This window comes from Toxorhynchites rutilus, chromosome 1 (assembly GCF_029784135.1).
Source record: "Toxorhynchites rutilus septentrionalis strain SRP chromosome 1, ASM2978413v1, whole genome shotgun sequence".
NCBI classification, from domain to species: Eukaryota; Metazoa; Arthropoda; class Insecta; order Diptera; family Culicidae; genus Toxorhynchites; species Toxorhynchites rutilus.
In genome coordinates this window covers 120,186,221-120,206,704 of record NC_073744.1, presented here as the reverse complement: position 1 = coordinate 120,206,704, position 20,484 = coordinate 120,186,221, and the positions used below count along the sequence as shown (strand labels likewise).

The window sequence follows — 20,484 nt, the reverse complement described above, 5'->3', positions numbered from 1 at the left end:
TAAATAAAAAATAAAAGAAAAGTACTATTTTTTTCAGTGTATATTTTTTTCAAGTTCGGACATCCATACTCTATAACTCTTTCTAAGACTTTATTTCGGTAGGACTCATAGTTTTTGAGATATAAATTATCAAAGATTTCCCTCATTAAAATCGATACGCCCTTTTCAAATGTTACACTAGAGTAAAAAAATTCCCAAATGCTGTGGAAAACTCATATTTCCTCCAACCCAAACGGAATACAAACTTTCATTCGAATCGAAAATACTCATGATTTGTCATTTGTCGATTTCATTTGGAATTACTCCTATAATAGGCTCCTTCTGAAGCAATATGCTTTTTCCAATCCAGCCATCGAAAGAGTGTATATAGCTATATTCAGGAATTGGCTTCAGTTAACGCGAATTAATTTTTATGCTGTCAAAACAGTTCCCACGAAGCTGTAATTTGAATTTCGTAAATAGGAAGAAGTCACACGGGGCCATATCTGGAGATTAAGGTGCTTGTTTAATCACATTCGTGTCATTTTTGGTCAAAAATTTCTTCTCCACGATCGAGAAAAATCCAAGAGTTATCCTTTCACAAACCTACCCGTTTGTAATGAATTTTCTCTATTAAACGCATCATAACGTCAATATAACACTCTTTAGTGACCGTTTGGCCCTCTGAAAGGAATTCCGAATGGACTTCGTATCAAAAATCATCGGGCAAAAAATAGTTAACTTGTTTTTTATAACGAACAACAAACTAAATGACAAATCGCGCTAAAAATTGACATCAAAACCACTGACAGTAGTAAAAACTTTAAAAAAAATTAAAAATGTTCAGCGGACTCCAAATTATAAATTCACAGTACATAAGTTAAGGACTTAAAGTTCTGTGCTAAATGAAAATATGTTAGAGGTTTGAACTCTAGACTAGAACTAATTTATTTCACGTCGTTTTATATTTATATATCCGGCAAGAAACATTACTCATTTACCCGTTTCGCCACAGGCGGATTTCCTATATCTCTATCAGTCAGTTGTTGATACTTTATTTACCCTGCTTCTAATCATTGCCCTTGTTCTATGACGATCCACCTTCTTCTGAGCAGTGTTGCCACACGTACAGATTTATCCGAAAAGGTACAGATTTTTTCATTAATTTTGGTACATATTCTGTACGGTACAGGGTACAGGTTTTCGTCGAAAAGTACAGATTGGTACAGATTTTTTCAGCGTGTGAAATTTTTGGCATTTGAACAAAGCAACATCCCAATGAATTTTCATGATTTTTGTGGTCATGATTTTTGTGGTCATGATTAAATGTGGTTACTGTTTAAGGTATATTTGAAGACGTATTTCATATTCTTTGAGTGAACGAATAATGATTATTACGCTGTTGACAGCTGGATGCTGAGATGCCATTTACCATTGCTGTCTGAAAATCGGTAACTTGCTGGTGGTGTCAGTTCTGAAGCAACTGGGTGTCGCAGAACGAATTCCAATGAATATTCTGAAACTTTTCGACAATACCTAAAGCGTTTCATAGGGGTTTTTGAAAATTCGAAAAATTGCCTTCTTGGTTAAAAATGAGCTATTTTTCATAAAAATTCACTGTTCAGAAGATCATAAAAAACCAAAAAAATAGATATCAAAAAACGGCTATGTGACGTTTTAAATAATTAATTTTTACATGCTGATAAAAAAATTTCAGCCAAATCGGTCGTTTAGTTCCTGAGAAATCGATACCACCAGCTGAAAAACATGGTTTCGAAAAAAACGTGTTTGAAAATCCGTACAGCAATACTATATGCCCTGAGGTGACCTCATTCTTTTGGTTGTAACTTTCCAACGAAATCAAATATCGAATAATCCTTCTACAACATATCTGAGGACATAAGCTTTTCAAAAATGCAAAAAACCAAAGTTTGATTTTTTCGACTTTCCAGACCGGGTCATGTCCCCTTAAGGTACATGACGACTTTTACGCCGCAGTATCGCTTGGTGCTGCTGATCATAAAAGCATTTAAAATGTAATGATTGATCAGTTTCATAAGGACGGAATTCCTTAGCTTCCGTTGGCAGAAAACATGTTGGCAGAAATGATGCCATTTAGTTTGCTGTTGAGTCAAATGCGCAAATAATGAGCTATTTCAAAAGCTTAAAAATGGTTTGTATGAATGCGTGCAGATATCTCTTTCTGTTTTCTTTTCTCATTTCATTTTGGATTGTGCCAAAAAAGTCCATACGACGTCAATGGGGTCGGCTGGAATGCAAAGTTATTATACACGACCACGCTATCCACATGGCTAATGATGCTTAAGAAGTTGTTCAGCAAATACGTGATAATATTGCACCTGATTATGAAATTAAGTTGGGAAGTGTTTTCTAAGAGTAAAACAGGAGCGCATGAAGGAGAACAATATCTATCTCGGTCTGGGCCGTATGTGTGGCAAAGCATGCGGGAAGCTTATTTGTCTTTTGTTTCGTTCGCTCGTATTAATCTTATATTGTTGTACCATGTATATTATACAAATGCTTACCAGTATTTGTGAGCAGTGCTGAAAATATTCACGTTCACGACATTCAAATTCGGTGAATTTCTGTTTTCCTTGTATTGACAAACTACTGCTCAAGCGAGAGTCGATAAATATGAAACAACACTATCAATGAACCCCAGTGGAATGAACAACAACATCAGCTTGCCATGAAGTTCATTTTTCATTTGCATCTTCCTTTTCGTCATGGTATTCGTTAGGTCGAAAATGAAGAAAATGAAAAGACAGATCATTAGTGAAAATCAGAGCACAAAATTCAACGTCACCAATTGAGAGTGAAATCGATTAATGGTAAAGGATGGCAATTCATCACACAAAATTCTTGTTTTTGGCGACTTCGGCAATGGAATGTATAGAATAACTCTTGCTACGTTTTATGAATCTACTCACGATTGCCCGGAAATGGCATACACCACCATTTATATGTGCAATGGGTGACACGTTTTCAATAAAAATTCACTGCAAGCGATGAAGATAAACTTAACGTTCGTGATAATCACCTGAAAATATTGACAGTAATGAAAGTGCCTGAATGCAGGCTTTTCGAAATTCGCTCATGCTGTTTTCGATCAATATACCAGATAAAGTTCACGCGTCTTGACTCTTGTGTTATACTCATTATGACAGATATGGTGTTGAGTTTCAACAGAAGAGAATTCATCCGATACTGGAAAAAATCTAATTTCTTCATTCGTGAATGAATTTTGATAATTTGTGGCACTGTTTATGACATTTTCTGTTATGTTATGTCTCATTTAATGTCATAAATTGGGATGACAAAACATTGGCTAAAAATCAATTTTGGGTGAAGGAGTCGTCAAATGTACATGTCATTCGCTGGCTTTATGTGCTAGTTATGCATGTGAGAAAATCCCTGACTATCTTGAGCATTTATTCAGGGACATATATACCTATACATCCAATAGCCCAGAAGGACTCTTGAATTCGAGGTAATACAGGAAATTTAGGAATTCAAGCCGCTTAAAATCATACAGCCTTCGGTCACCCGTTGGCTTGCGTTAGCGGCGACGGTGCAGAGATGCATTTCACGATTTTCAGAGTTAATTTTGTTTTTTGCCATTTAGTATGAATGTGACAAAAAATTAAACTGCTTGCAGAATATTGACTGCCCTCACAGATTCAATGTTGCTTTTTTTGAGTATTTTATTTATAGATTTATATCTAACTATTCTCACAAATATCTGCGAGGAATTTTACGTTGTTCCAATGCACAATGGTCCAGGAGATGCATTTAAGTGGAAATTAACATTTAGAGCTCGACTGTTATTCTCTAGACAAAAACTGTGTTCGACAAAGTTGTTACATATGATAGAGCGCTCATTTTCATGTTATCAAAAATAGGGTGACCAAAATTGTCAATGAAATAAAAAATATAACTTTCTTATCTTTATAGATAGAGGTAAACCTAGTTCGACAATGTTGTAGTCCCAGTTATTTGAGACATCTTTGTAGAACAAAGTTTTTTTACTATCTCTCGAAATAACCGCATTTTTTCTAAGTTGCGCTAGGTTCACCATGGAAAAAACGGTTTTTATACTCTAACTTTTATATTTCAAATTCTACATACAAACTGCCTTCGAAAGATTTTTATAACATACTAATTCAAATAATTTGATTCTCATGATTCCAATTTTAATTTACTCAAATACAAAAAATGACATATATTCGAAAAACACATATTATATAGAGTGAAATTTGTTCTTCCAAATTCCGTCAACAAACATTTTTAATGTTTGCCCCAGAAAAAATGGCAAGCAATTGAAGAGAGAGTATTTTTTGGGAAGAAATATCAATAACTTTGAGTAAAGTTGAAATATAGACAAGTTCTGCATCGCAAAATGTTTGTATTAGTATGTTCTAAAAATCTTTCGAAGACAGTTTGTATGTAGAATTTGAAATATAAAATTTAGAGTATAAAAACCGTTTTTTTTTCATGATGACCCTAACGCAACATAGAAAAAAGGCGCTGTATCAGTTATTTCAAGAGATAGAAAAAAACTTTGTTCTACAAAGATATTTCAAATAACTGGGACTACAACATTGTCGAACTATGTTTACCTCTATCTATAAAGATAAGAAAGTTAGGATTAAGGTATTAACAAGTTCTGCATCGCAAAATGTTGGTCTTTTTTTATCCCATTTATTTATTTAAGGCTCATTAGCATTTTAGCTGTAACAGAGCCGAATTTTAATCGTGTACATGTCACATGGTTATCATATCTATAATTAGCACATTACACAGTTGCCATTCGCCAGTATTCCTTCTATACCATTACATATGGTACATTCACACAGTAGCCATTTAGGCGTAAGAGTTATTCTTTCTGTTCTTCCATTATCCAGTTGGACCACCGGACAGCGGAGACAGTTGATTGATCATTGTTGAGTTATTTATAGAACAGTAGCCCGATGTGTCTGGCAGAGCAGAGCAGTTGTATGGATGAATCGATCTTATTTCGACCGTGGATCGATCTCCATCGCTGATGATTGTTGCGTGGACGTAGCAATTCTGTAACAACACAAAGATGGATGGTCAATGAGGGCCCTGAGTTATGAACTGACGATCGATCGCTTACTAAGCGAACGCGCAACCAATGTGGCTACGGAGACCCCCAATGTTGGTCTTGATAAGCTCTAAAAGTCATATGGACACAGTTTTGATGTAGAATTTTAAATATAAAAGTTAGAGCAAAAAAACCCGGTTTTTCATGGTCACCCTGATGCAATTTAGGAAAAAAACACTAAATCGATTATACTAAAAGATAGAAAAAAGGTTTGTTCTACAAAGTTATTTTAAATAATTGGGGGTACAACTTTTTTTTTATCCAAAATATATATTTTTATTAAGGCTCATATGGCGTCAGCCTAACGGGGCCGGGAGTTCAATATTTTGACAATGTTTGCTTACAACTATGTTAGTAATATGTAACCGATTACTCGCGGTTGGCTCGAGGTTAGTATTACAAGTGTTCTCATAATTGGGATGTTGCAGTCTTCAGTGCTCTGTACGTGTGCCCGACATGGGATACTTCCTATTGGGATGCAGCTGACCGTTAATCAGCAACGCCCCCCTAGACTGCATCCCATATATAGCGTAATGCGTCTTTCTCGACTCGAGGAATCCAGGATAGAATGATCACTAGCCGGCGCAGTCATCAGCTCGTGTAGAGTTGTCATGAGCGGTACAACCTTTGGCTCTTGTTGAATTATCAGTGGACTGCACAACCTTCGTCCCGTGTATCTGTAAAGAGTTTGTGTATGTATTACCGCAACTAAGTAAAAGTTTATAGATCGGATAGGAGTGATATGAAACAGGGACACAACGAAGGAAACATCATTAAACGTTGACATCGGCGTTTCTAAGGAACAGGTATAGATGGAGCAGAATATCAGGATCACGGCTACCTAAGATATCCCGGACGGGGATATCCGATTGTCTGCCTTGTGCCCTTCAATGCTCTGGAGAGCTGAGAGCCGGCAGCATGGAACCGGATACACGACCAGACAACATGCTCGATGTCGTGGTAGCCATCGCCACAATCACAAAGATTGTTTGCTGCGAGCCCAATGCGATAGAGATGCGCGTTTAGGTTGTAGTGATTGGACATAAGCCGAGATATCACGCGAATGAAATCACGACCTACATTCAATCTCTTGAACCATGCACTCGTCGATAACTTAGAGATAATCGTGTGTAACCAACGAACGAACTCATCTTCACTCCACATGCGCTGCCAACTTACGAGCGTGTGCTGACGAGGAATGTGGAAAAATTCATTATAAACAATTTGTCTTTCAAAAAGTGTACCTTAATAATTTTTCGACCAAAACACTCAATAGATGTCTTATTCTTGTTAGGAAATAAGATGAGCGTTTATCAACTTTCGTTGAGCGGATTGCCTCTATTAAGCTGAGACTGTCTGAAAAAATAAAATAATTGCACTGGAATTTTCATTGAAGATGCCGAAGCCAGTGGACTTGTTTATGTATGAACCGTCAGTAAAGAACATTTTATCAGATCTAACTTTCCCATATTCTGCCGAAAATATCGGCGGAATAGAATCGTAGCGTAGGTGATCTGGGATTCCATGGAATTTTTGTCGCATGGAGAGATCACAAATGACAGAAGAATTGCAAAAGTGTGGGAAGCAAACTTGGTTGGAGATGCCTTGTGAAGGGTGCACGTCGTGGGTAAGGTACTCATGGTATATAAACATAAAACTGGACTGAGGAGTCAGTTGGAGTAGATTTTCGAATTTATCGATCACCAATGGATTCATGATCTTGCAACGGATAAGAAATCTGTAGGATAATTCTGTGAACCGAAGAGTAAGTGGGGTTACTCCTGTCAAAACTTCGAGGCACATCGATTGTGTCGAATGCAAACACCCCATGGCTATACGCAAGCAACGGTATTGTATCCTCTCCAGCTTGAGAATATGAATCCTGGCAGCTGATCAGAAGCAAAAACTGCCATATTCCAACACTGACAATATCGTTGTTTTGTACAACTTAATGAGGTCTCCTGGATGGGCCACCATGTTCCGGTAATTGTTTGGAGAAAATTGATTCTTTGCTGCATTTCTGTTTCAGATACGCAATGTGTCTTCTCCAGGTACATTTAGAATCAAAATATGCACCCAGGTATTTGAAAAACTTAGAATGCATAATCGTTTTGCCGGATAGGTGAAGCTGGAATTGAGCGGGTTCGTGCTTCCTAGAAAAAACGACCATTTCAGTTTTCTCCGTAGAGAATTCGATACCCAGCTTAAGGGCCCACGTGAACAGATTGTTCAGGGTATCTTGCAACGACTTTTGCAGAACGACGGGATTAGTACCCGTGATGGAAATAACTCCATCGTCTGCAAGTTGTCTCAGCGTGCAGTCTCTAGTTAGACAATCATCCATATCATTGACGAAGAAACTGTACAAGAGGGGGCTTAGGCAGGAGCCTTGCGGTAGCCCCATAAAACTGTAACGAGAAGATCTCGAGCTGCCATGAGAGAAAATCATGTGCTTTTCTGACAGTAAATTGTACAGGAAATTATTGAGAATTGTCGAAAGTCCACGATTATGAAGCTTCTCTGAGAGAATTTCCATGGAAACTGAATCAAATGCCCCTTTGATATCGAGAAAAACGTAAGCCATTTGTTGTTTGCGAGCAAATGCGATTTGGATTTCAGAAGATAGCAGCGCGAGACAATCATTCGTCCCTTTACCTCGGCGGAAGCCAAACTGCGTATTTGAAAGCAAATTGTTCGTTTCGACCCACTTGTCCAAACGGAGTAGAATCATTTTCTCTAACAATTTACGAATACAGGATAACATTGCAATCGGCCTATACGAATTGTGTTCGCAAGCCGGCTTGTTGGGTTTTCGTATGGCTATCACTCTCACTTGTCTCCAGTCATGCGGGACAGTATTCAGGTCCAGAAAGTTGTTGAACAAGTTGAGCAAACGCTGTTTTGCCAAGTCGTGAAGATTCTTCAACAAGTTGAATTTAATCTTGTCCGACCCCGGAGCTGAATTGTTACATGAGAGAAGGGCAATTGAGAATTCCACCATCGAAAAATTCTCATAACCGCTTTGAAGTGGAATGTCGCGTACGACGTTTTGTGCAGGAACGGAGTCTGGGCAAACCTTCCGTGCAAAGTTAAAAATCCAACGGTCAGAGTATTCCTCACTTTCGTTTGTATGGTTCCAGCCACGCATTTTCCTAGCCGTATTCCAAAGAGTGCACATAGCGGTCTCCCTTGACAAACCATTGACGGACTTCCGCCAATATCCACGCTTTTTTGCTTGAATCAAACCTTTTAGTTTGGCTTCTAGAGCTTGGTACTTTAGAAACCATTCCACTAATCCAGTTTTCCTGAATTTTTTGAAAACGGATGATTTTTCAAGGTAGACCTTTGAACATTCCTTGTCCCACCAAAGTGATGGAGGACGACGTCGGAAACTGGTAGCCGGTATACGTTTCTTTTGAGCTTGAAGTGCGCTTTCGTAAATCAAACTCGATATAAAGCTATACTCTTCGAGTGGAGGAAGTTCATGCATTGAAACAATTGCTTCAGATATTATTTCCGCAAATTTTCTCCAGTCAATATTCTTCGTGAGGTCATACGAAATATTCACTGACTCACGAGACTGTCTTCATTAGCGATCGATAAAATTATTGGTAGGTGATCACTACCGTGGGGATCACAACATTGTCGAACTATGTTTATCTCTATCTGTAAAGAAAAGAAAGTTAGATTTTTTATTACATCGACAATTTTGGTCACCCTATTTTTGATAACATAAAAATGAGCGCTTTATGTAACAACTTTGTCGAAAACAGTTTTTGTCTAGAGAATAACTGTCATGTTCTAAATGCTTATTTCCACTTAATTGCATCTCCTGGACCATTTGAACCAGTTTGAAGATTATTTGAAAAGCGGCAAGAATTTTTAGTTTGGAATGGTAGCAGAAAACTATCAGAACAACGGACAGCAAAAGACAGATCATTTTTAAGAATATTTGTCGCAGTTTAATGGAGCTGATGAGACAAATGAGAAAAAGATTCTATTTTTGATGAGTTCGCATGCATTTTCGGCGCATCGATCCCTTGTTTGTAACGTTTTCACTATGCCTCACTTCTCGGCAACAGTCGAGCGATTTATTTTGAATATAATTAGAATAAAAAAAGACGGGTGGGTAATGTCGGGGACATAACCGGAGTGACGTAGGACTATGCAAAGGGGACAGCTTTTGTTAAATATATATTTTAAATATATTGTTTTATTTTCTTCACCTACGTGAATACCTACCTATCTACCTGAAAAATGGATTAGTTTACTGTTTACTCTTTATGAATATGTTAATGGTTCTGAAAAGAACCTTTGGTGTTGTGTTTTTGTTATCACTCGATATTCCCATCTTGTTCGGCTAAACCTTCCTGTTTAGCGATTTGTTGTCACTCGCCACAGCTTTCACAGTTGGAAAATTTCTTCCCATCCAGCTTGTGACATATTTTACAGTAAATTACATTCAATGGCACGTCGCATTACCACCACTCAGTGCCGGATTGGAGGTAATTTTAACCTGTAATTGAACATTTGCGATGACAGTGGTACAGTGTCGACTTTCAATGTGGGATCATAATTTGGATCTCTATGTTTACAAAAATGTCCAACTAAATAAGTCACATTACATGTCCGTCCAATTAGCTAAATGTCGAACTAATTGTAGATTACTGTACTTTCAATCTGGAAACAATTTAAGAATTGGTGAAAATTGAATAATCAGGAAAGTCCCCAACTATCAATAAGCTCAGAACAACTGCCAAATTCACATACTCATCAAATCCTGGCAAACAAATTATGAAAACATCAATTTGTGTTTTATTATTATTTTGGATAATGTTTTAGAAAGCATTGAACTTTATTTCCTAAACTCTTTTTTGGAAGGTTTAATGGCCCTGAAAAGCGCCTTGTTTTATGGAATGGTTCCAATTTAGAAAACTGAACTTTATTTCCTAAACTCTTTTTTGGAAGGTTTGAACATTTGCGATGACAGTGGTACAGTGTCGACTTTCAATGTGGGATCATAATTTGGATCTCTATGTTTACAAAAATGTCCAACTAAATAAGTCACATTACATGTCCGTCCAATTAGCTAAATGTCGAACTAATTGTAGATTACTGTACTTTCAATCTGGAAACAATTTAAGAATTGGTGAAAATTGAATAATCAGGAAAGTCCCCAACTATCAATAAGCTCAGAACAACTGCCAAATTCACATACTCATCAAATCCTGGCAAACAAATTATGAAAACATCAATTTGTGTTTTATTATTATTTTGGATAATGTTTTAGAAAGCATTGAACTTTATTTCCTAAACTCTTTTTTGGAAGGTTTAATGGCCCTGAAAAGCGCCTTGTTTTATGGAATGGTTCCAATTTAGAAAACTTAGTACTCGTGGTTTTGAAAAAAACCATTTCGAACGCCCTCGATGCCGCCTTGTTCTGGATTTGCCACCAAAGCAGTTTGTATAAAGAACAAACTTTTTTCTTCTGCTACCTGCTGCCGTTTTGCGATTGCGTTTGCCACTCGCCACTCGCTGCAACTGCCTGTTGTTGTCTTGATGTCCACCGAACCGAATGTGGTCTGTTCTAAATGCGGGTTTTCTTATCGTCGCGAGCAGCTTTGCCAGCTAACTCGATCACTTCGGCGGCCGAAACTATATAACGCCGGCTAGGTGGACTGATGCACTGGTACTAACGCGCTCGGCCTAGCTACCCTTGCGGAGCAATTGGCAAATACACCTACGGGAAATTGCAGACCACCACGGTTCGAGCGGGATTTTGCCTTTCCCTTCACTTTTCCTCCTTTGCCATATCCAACCATGGCTGCTTGTGTTGGTTTGTTGATGTGAGGTGATGCGAAACGATGTGGTGTACGGTTCGGATGAGAATGATCGTTACGGCAGCGGAGAGGGGATTTTTAAGCTGACTGGCTGGCTCGAGAATTACGCATGTGTGAGACTGCGACCAATGTTTCCCTCATTTTTTTCTTTTTCCTTTCCAATCGTGCTTCATTCTATTTCGCTGCTGCTCTGGTTGCCCGTTTTGGTCGGTACGATTTGAGGAGCACAAAATGGACCAATCAAAAATGGGCACATAGTGTATTTGGACAATGCTTGATATTTCACAATTATTCAATTATTTATCTCAAGAAAAATTAAATGTTATTCGTTATGATAGATGCGTAGATATATTTCCTATCAATTGATGCAAAAACCTTTGCGATCTATTGAGAAATGCTCGAGTTATAAGCGTTCCAAATCTTGCATTTTTTCCTACTTGTTCAGTGCCTAGATTTCCATTTCACCCCCTATATCTTCCGGTTAGACGTAGTCCTACGTCAACAAGCTTTGAAATCAGCAACTATATGATGAACGCTTTTTTGAGATCAGAAGACTTGATTAATAAATGATAGTATGTAGTTTAGGTTCAGAAAAAATATGTATAATCATCATCAAACACACGAATGACTTGCAAATGTAAATGTAGTATTTGTAGTAAACAAATGAGTATTTTTTCATGCTAATAAAATATATTTTTCTATACAACAAATATTTTCGATGGTACAGATTTTTGATAGAAAAAGTACAGATGAGAAAGATTTTGAACCCCTCCGGTACAGATGAAAATGTGGCAACTCTTCTTCTAAGGTTGCACACCTGGCGGTGGGTCTGAATGTAGGGATCTTCACTTATATTTGACAGAATATACGTACAGAATTCATCAGAAACAAGCTTTTAAACATTACTAAATTCGAATAGTGAATATTTTCACATATTCTTTCTCCTATTCCGTCTTGTAAACACAGCTTTCTCAAGGTCTCTTATGATTTACATCGAAATTACCACCCACTGTGAGCTTCCCACTGTCTCTAGGCGACACATGTGAATCGATTTTCACGAGCAATAGCACCAAGTATTCATTTGCTTTTTTTTTTTTGTTTTTCTTTTAAACTCCCACGCTTTATGCCACTCGTTGTGGGTAAATAAAAAGATCAAATAGAATTTTCCCATCGATTAGTGTGCAGCCTAATTTATTCTTTCGTGGGACTGTAAATACCTGGCAGAGTCTATTTTTCGCACTTAATTGAGTCTAGGATTTTGTCTACACTGCAATGGCATGAAGCACCATTTCAGTGCGCTCACATATGGGACCAATAAATCTCAAACGACTGTGGCGTTACCAAACGGAGTCGTCCTCTTCCGCAGCATAAACCAGAGCAAGTGTGCGAATCGGCAAGCGAAAGGAAAGCCTTGCGCAGCAGCATAAATATCCCGTTTCCCAAGTTTTGCTTTCAATTTCATCGCGCGGAGGTTCCTTAATGATCATTAATATGAATTCACATAGCGTCGTTTTTCGTTGTGCAGCCTTTCCCGTTGCATGGAAAGTTCCTTCGGCTGACTAGTCAAACTAGACGCACAATTCTAGTGTATACTGTTTCCTGCAGCCATCGTGGATGCAGTCATATTAATCTTTCAGCTGGGGGAACAGCTGGAGTGAAATCCTAGAGCGGCAACTAATGCCTTGTACCGCAACTGGTCTACCCTGAAAGCGTGAAAATTCAGAGCCAAGTGGGAGGTAGAAACAAAAAAATGTCATATTTTGTTGCTATGCAAATTCTGTAGTTCAATGTTCGCGTATGTCTCACTGACTTACATTTCCCGAAAATCCAGGCAATACATTCGAGTTTTTTGGGTATATGCGCGCCGTCATTTGTTTGGTTGGATTCAACTTTTGGCCTTCAAGATGATTGAGTTTCAGTTTCGCAAGACATGTATTAGTATTCTCTTTCTCTTCATAGTAATCACTTTATTATAAAAATATAATTTCGCAATCTAAACTAACATCGTTTTGATATGAAGTATTTGCGTTTTGTTTCTCTTTGCAGCCTACGGATTCTGCATCAGAATTTCGGTCACTAATTCGACCTAGGACGCAATTGGCAGATAACGGCGAAACGCCTTCCGTCGACGAAGATGTGGAAAAGAAGATAAGAGAGATTTACGCCCGCGGATATTCGGACCCCGATCCTACCTCTGAGGAATATCCTGATCAATACCCCCAAGAGGTTGAGATAAGAGTTGTACGATTTTTTTTCTTCATCATTTCCATTGGCATTGGAGCTGCATTCACAATACATTGTGTTTCCACAGGACAGCCCTACCAGCACCGTGCGGAGTCGTCCTCGGCGGCCTTTGCAGCCTATTGGTAAAGATTTTGACCCGAGCAGATCGCATGTTATCAAAAATCCTAATGGCACGAAAACCTATGTATTTCCGGCGAGACTGACTTCAAGTACAGATAGTGTCATCCTGGTCAACGTTAGCACAACGAGTGTACCCCCGATAACGGGAGACGACGTGGGTTTTCGAGGCAAGCATTATTTGGTAAAAAACAGGTCTACCCTGATCTTGTTCATGTTCCAATCTTGGGTTTTCCCTTTCTATGTAAGACGAACTAATTACCAATCCGAACACTGTATTTGTTGTGGCATTCGTTGTTTTTTATGACGTGGGACTACGTCTAACCGGAGTATATGGGGGTAATATGAAAACTGAACACGCAGGAAAAAATGCAAGATTTCGAGTGCTTATAACTCGAACATTTTCTACTGGATCGGAAAGATGTTTGCATCAATTGACAGGAAATATTTCTACGCATCTATCACAATTAACAAAATGTTATTTTTCATTAGTAAAATAATTGAATAACTGTAAAATGTTAAGCGTTATCTGAACGCCCTAGCTGCCTCGTTTTGATTGGCCCGCTTTACGGTTTCCCCAACACAGACTTCAAAACCAAGCAGCGTTGGAGAAATCGACATTGCAAATACATGAAAGTAGGGGAAGCTTTTGTTCCCACCGAAATGTGTTTCCCTAACACAGACTTCAAATCCAAGGAGCGTGGGGAAGTTGGCATTGCAAATACATGCAAGTCGGGGCATTTTTGGTCCAACTGAAATGTGTTTCCTTAACACAGACTTCAAATCCAAGAAGCTTGGGAAAATTGGCATTGCAAATTCATGCAAATCGGGGGCATTTTTGTTCCGACTAAAAAATGTTTCCTCAACACAGGCTTCAGAACCAAGTTGTCTAGGGAAATTGGGATTGCAAGTTCATGCAGGTCGGGAGTATTTTTGTTCCGACTGAAATCTGTTTACCTATAAAGACTTCTAAACCAAGGTGTCTGGGGAAATCGGCATTGCAAATACATGCAAACTGTGGATACTTTTGTACTCGCTTACCTTCGTGTAGACTAGAGTGCGTTTCCCTAACACGGTCTCACAACGAAAATATATTGAATTCAATTGAATTCGGAAATTGTTTCATTCAATCAAAAGTTTAATAAATACAAACAAATTATTACTAAGCTAAGGTGGTCCCACGTCAACCTTGCGGTTATATCATAGATATAATCCACCCATTTTTTTTCGAAAGCAAATATTGTTTATGTTTTCGACCACTATTATCAAATGCTTATCAAACTAAAATTATCTTCTCCTGAATGGTACTAACGTTCCCAGTGAAACTTTCCCCGTCTCAACGTAGGCATGACTTGCTTCATTTTTATGAGTAGTAGTAGTAGTATAGTTGAGATTCGGTGCTCCCGTGGTCGAGCGGTTAGCATCACACCTAACATGCCGGGGGTCCGAGATCGATTCCCGTTCTGGCCAGGGGAATTTTTCGTCGGAACAATTTCCTCCGACTTGCACTGTGGTCAGCTTGCCAATCAGAATGTATTCAAGGAGTGTTATTTGGCATAGAAATCTCAACTAACTACTATCAAAAATAGCGCATGTAATACAGGGTCTTTCAGATTAAACGCTCACGCAACAAATTTTAATAACTTCTACAAAAGTGGATTTTTATTTTTTAAAAACGAAAATAAAGCTTATTTTAGGACATTTTCGACGTGACCACCCCTTTTTACGATAATGCGTTTGAGAGGGTGAACAAAATTATTCATGCACAACTCTAAAATGACGACTTCGATGCTGTTGAAAATCCGTGTTATTGACGTGGGACTACGTCTAACCGGAGTATATGGGGGAGAAATGAAAATCTAAACACAGAACACGGCAGGTAGTCAGGTATTGAATTAAAGAGACTTCAAACTCTGAGAGTTCATTCGTCTCTTACAGAACACGCTGTTCCTGTGTTGCATATATATCCGACCTTGCAGTCATCTCGATATCTATACTAAACATTCCGACACCGTCCTACAGTTACTCGAAATGGCCAGCCCTCATGACGCGACTATCGTCTTGGGTGATTATAATTTGCCCAATTTGGCATGGAATTTTGATGAAGATGTACAAGGATTTTTGCCGCTCAATGCCTCATCCGAACAGGAGGTTGCTCTAGTTGAGTCTTTATTGTCTACAGGACGCAGACAAATCAACATCTTGCCAACGTGAATGGCAAGCTTCTCGACCTGGTACTCGTCAGTGATCCGCACTCCATTCAGCTGTTCGAGTCGCCTTTCGCTATTTTAAATGTAGACCGTCACATTAAACCGTTCGTACTAAAAGTGGATATCCGTATAGAATATCATCAGTCATCCGATTCCGGAGCTGTGAGTATAACTTTGTTCGGTGCGATTTCGAAGCTGTTAACTCGAGAGTAGTGGCATTGGATTGGATCGTTAGCCGCTCACGTCATGCTTATATTTAACCGCTCCCTTATGGATGGCATTTTCCGGATGTTTGGAAGCTGACATCAATCACTCCGATCTTCAAGGGTGGTAATACGCACAATGTGGAAAATTATCGACCCATTTCGATCTTGAGCTGTTTGGCCAAGGTGCTAGAACGACTTTTGCACGACAAGATGTATTCAGCTGTTCGGTCAAAGATCTCGGATTCTCAACATGGATTCATGAAAAAGCGCTCGACAACCTCTAACTTGATGACCCTCACAAGCACAGTTATTCGCAGCATTGAGAAGCGTCAGCAAGTAGAAGCCGTGTACATAGACTTTTCGAAGGCTTTCGATAAAGTACTTTACAATCTTGCCATTTCAAAACTCAATCGCCTTGGTCTGCCTCCGTGGATTGGCTGAACTCCTACTTATCATGTAGGAAGGCCTTCGTTAAGGTTCATGATGCCAAATCTGAGAAATTCGAAATACCATCAGGTGTTCCGCAAGGCTCCTTCGTTTTATTCATCAACGACGTTTGTGACCACCTAAGCTCGTGTAAGTTGCTATACGCTGATGATCTTAAGTTACACCGTACGATCAACTCGATGCCAGATTGCTGTGCACTTCAAACTGATATTGCTCGGTTAATAACGTTGTGTCAGTTGAACGGCATGCAATTAAACTCAGCCAAATGCAAGGTCACCACCTCCACTCGTGGTCAGTCGCCGATCAGATTCGAATATTCGATGGATCAGTTGACGCTTACAAGAGCCAATTCTATAAACGATCTTGGACTGATGTTGGACAGCAAACTACGATTCAACGAACATATATCCATGTCTATCGCGAAAGCCAATGCCATGTCTGGATTTTTACGCCGCCACACTGCGCAGTCCGACGACGTTTGTGCGCTTAAAACATTGTATTGTTCGTTGGTTCGTAGTGTTATAGAATATGGAGTACAAATTTGGGCTTCATATCATGCTGTCCACGTTTCACGAATTGAACGGATTCAAAAAAAAGATTCATAAGATTTGTGTTACGCCGACTTCCATGGTCTAGCCCTGACAATTTGCCTCCATATGAGCAGAGATGTGCGCTCATCGGACTACAAACGCCACCGAGTCGACGAGATTTTTTACAGAGACTCTTCGTTTTTGACGTCATTCGTCATCATATTGACTGCAGTAGTCTGCTACAGGATATCAATTTCCATGCTCCAGCCCGCAAGCTTCGCAATACTAGCTTTTTTATGGATTCGAAGACACCGTACTGCCTATGGCTACAATAGCCCACTTGACAGATGCTGCAGACTTTTTAATGACGTGTGTAGATTTTTTGATTTTAATAATCGAGTAAGGTAATAGGGTAGTTTTTAAGAATAGTATTCAGTGTCCGTAACCAATCTGTGTGACTTTGTGTCAAAGATGTCGATAAATAAAAAAGACGGGTGGGTAATGTCGGGGACATAACCGGAGTGACGTAGGACTATACAAAAGGGACAGCTTTTGTTAAATATATATTTTAAATATATTGTTTTATTTCCTTCTCCTACGTGAATACCTACCTATCTACCTGAAAAATGGATTAGTTTACTTTTTACTCTTTATGAATATGTTGATGGTTCTGAAAAGAACCTTTGGTGTTGTGTTTTTGTTATCACTCGATATTCCCATCTTGTTCGGTTAAACCTTCCTGTTTAGCTATTGCGTTTGCCACTCGCCACAGCTTTCACAGTTGGAAAATTTCTTCCCATCCAGCTTGTGACATGTTGTTCAGTAAATTACATTTAATGCGACGTGCCGGAGAAACACTTTGCCACTCACTGAAACTAATTGTTGCCTTGATGAGCGCCGAACCGAAGCTGCTCTGTTCTTGATGCGGGTTTTCTGATTGTCGTGAGCAGCTTTGCAAGCTAACTCGAGCACTCCGACAGCCGAAACTCTATAATCGCTGTTAGGTATACTGGTGCTCCGGCACCAATCCGTTCGGCCTAGTTACCCTTGCGGAGCAATCAGTGAATGCGGCCAACAGGGAACTGGAGACCTGCACGGTTCGAGTGAGACTTTGCCTTTCCCTTAACTTCTCCTCCTTTGTTACGTCCACGATGCCGATGCCGTACAACCACACGGGTTTACGGTTTGAAAGAAAATAAGATATTTTGTTGGGGTCCGCGTGTTTTATACTCTAGTGGTACACACTCACAGGATAGAGACAAATCGGCAGACTCAGCCAGAGGGGCGAGTCCAACGAGACGAACGAATGAGCGTTAAAAGGGAGCGATGGCAAAAAAATACATTCATTATGATTTGTTCGCTCGTTGGATTCACATGCAGGCTAAAAAGGGTCCTTTTCAGGATCACAAAATTATCTTCAATCTAAAGAGTTTATTGTTTTGTTATTACTCGATATCCCCATCTTGTTCGGCTAAACCTTTCTGTTTAGCGATTGCATTTGCCACTCGCCACAGCTTTCACAGTTGGAAAATTTCTTCCCATCCAGCTTGTGACATATTTTACAGTAAATTACATTCAATGGCACGTCGTATTACCACCACTCAGTATCGGATTGGAGGTAATTTTAACCTGTAATTGATCATTTGCGATGACAGTGGTACAGTGTCGACTTTCAACGTGGGGTCATAATATGGACCCCGAACTCTATGTTTACAAAAATGTCCAACTAAATATGTCGCATTACAGGTCCATCCAATTAGCTAAATGTCGAGATAAGTGTAAATTACTGTACTTTCAATCTAGAAACAATTTAAGAATTGGTGAAAATCAATAAGCTCAGAACAACTGCCAAATTCACATACTCATCAGATCCTGGCAAACAAATTATGAAAAAATCAATTTGTGTTTTATTATTATTTTGGATAATGTTTTAGAAAGCATTAAACTGTATTTCCTAAACTCTTTTTTGGAAGGTTTAATGGCCCTGAAAAGCGTCTTGTTTTATGGAATGGTTCCAATTTAGAAAACTTAGTACTCGTGGTTTTAAGAAAAACCATTTCGAACGCCCTCGATGCCGCCTTGTTCTGGTTTTGCCACCAAAGCAGATTGTATAAAGAACAAACTTTTTTCTTCCGCTACCTGCTGTCGTTTTGCGATTGCGTTTGCCACTCGCTGCAACTGCCTGTTGTTGTCTTGATGTCCACCGAACGGAATGTGGTCTGTTCTGAATGCGAGTTTTCTTATCGTCGCGAGCAGCTTTTCCACTTTGGCGGCCGAAACTATATAACGCCGGCTAGGTGGACTGATGCACTGATACTAACGCGCTCGGCCTAGCTACCCTTGCGGGGAACTCCAGATCAACACGGCTCGAGCGGGATTTTGCCTTTCCCTTCACTTTTCCTCCTTTACCATGACCAGACATGGCTGCTTGGGTTGGTTTGTTGATGTGTTGTGATGCGAACCGATGTGGTGTACGGTTTGAATGAGAATGATCGTTACGGCAGCGGAGCGGGGATTTTTAAGCTGACTGGCTGGCTCGAGAATTACGCATGTGTGAGACTGCGACCAATGTTTCGTTCATTTTTTTTTCTTTTTCCTTTCCAATCGTGCTTCATTCTATTTCGCTGCTGCTCTGGTTGCCCGTTTTGGTCGGTACGATTTGAGGAGCACAAAATGGACCAATCAAAAATGGGCACATAGTGCATTTTGACAATGCTTGATATTTCACAATTATTCAATTATTTATCTCAAGAAAAATGAAATGTTATTCGTTATGATAGATGCGTAGATATATTTCCTATCAATTGATGCAAAAACCTTTGCGATCTATTGAGAAATGCTCGAGTTATAAGCGTTCCAAATCTTGCATTTTTCCTACTTGTTCAGTGCCTAGATTTCCATTTCACCCCCTATATCTTCCGGTTAGACGTAGTCCTACGTCAAAAAATGAAAGATTCCGAATGCTTATAACTCGAACATTTATCAATAGATCGGAAAGATGTTTGCATCAATTGATAGGAAATATTTCTACGCATCTATCACCATTAATAAAATGTTATTTTCCATGAGATAAACAATTGAATAACTGTAAAATGTCAAGCGTTATCTAAACGCCCTAACTGCCAAGTTTTGATTGGCCTGATTTACGGTTTCCCCAACACAGACTTCAAAATCAATGTGCCTGGGGGAATCCCCTTCGCCAATACAAACAAATCGGGGATACTTTTATTCCCACCGAAATGTGTTTCCCTAAGATGGATTTCAAAACAGAGATGCCTGGGAGAATTCGCAGTGCAAATATATGCAAACTGCGAGTACTTTTGTACTCACTTGTCATTGTGCAGACCGGAATATGTTTCCCTAAAACGTACTTCTAAACTGAGAAGCCTAGGAAGATCGTCAATTCAGATACTAGGTGAGGTGAATGAATTTTCGCGTCTCAAGAACTACTTCGTAAACATGAGAGATGCAATAATTTCAGAGGTAAATGTAAAATACAATGATCGCTTGACAATTCTCCCGTTCTCATATTTTGGTAGTCCTAGGCATCATATCAAACGTAAAACGACCGTCATCGAATTTACTTGTAACGGCATAACTTGTAACGAACATAATCTATTACAATGCATGAATAGATTTTACATGGCAACTTTTCAAACTTTTTACTTACAAAGCAAGTATGTTGAATTCAATTGAATTCGAAAATTATTTCTTTCAATCGATAATTTAATCAATACAACACAAATGCTCACTGAGACAACGGTA

The 20,484-nt window shown here is 39.1% G+C and overlaps 1 protein-coding gene across 5 annotated transcripts in view; it reads left to right on the top strand.

Annotated features, from left to right (window-relative positions):
• The window catches only part of LOC129779468 (protein spaetzle-like), a 109,741-nt gene that overhangs the window by 65,648 nt on the left and 23,609 nt on the right, over positions 1–20,484 (top strand). For 2 of the 5 annotated variants that reach the window (XM_055786965.1, XM_055786951.1), the window contains 2 exons: positions 13,012–13,206; positions 13,277–13,496. In XM_055786965.1, the coding sequence (XP_055642940.1) occupies positions 13,012–13,206; positions 13,277–13,496 (415 nt within the window). The remainder of the gene's footprint in view (positions 1–13,011; positions 13,207–13,276; positions 13,497–20,484) is intronic. The other 3 variants (XM_055786981.1, XM_055786973.1, XM_055786958.1) reach the window with 3 other exon arrangements.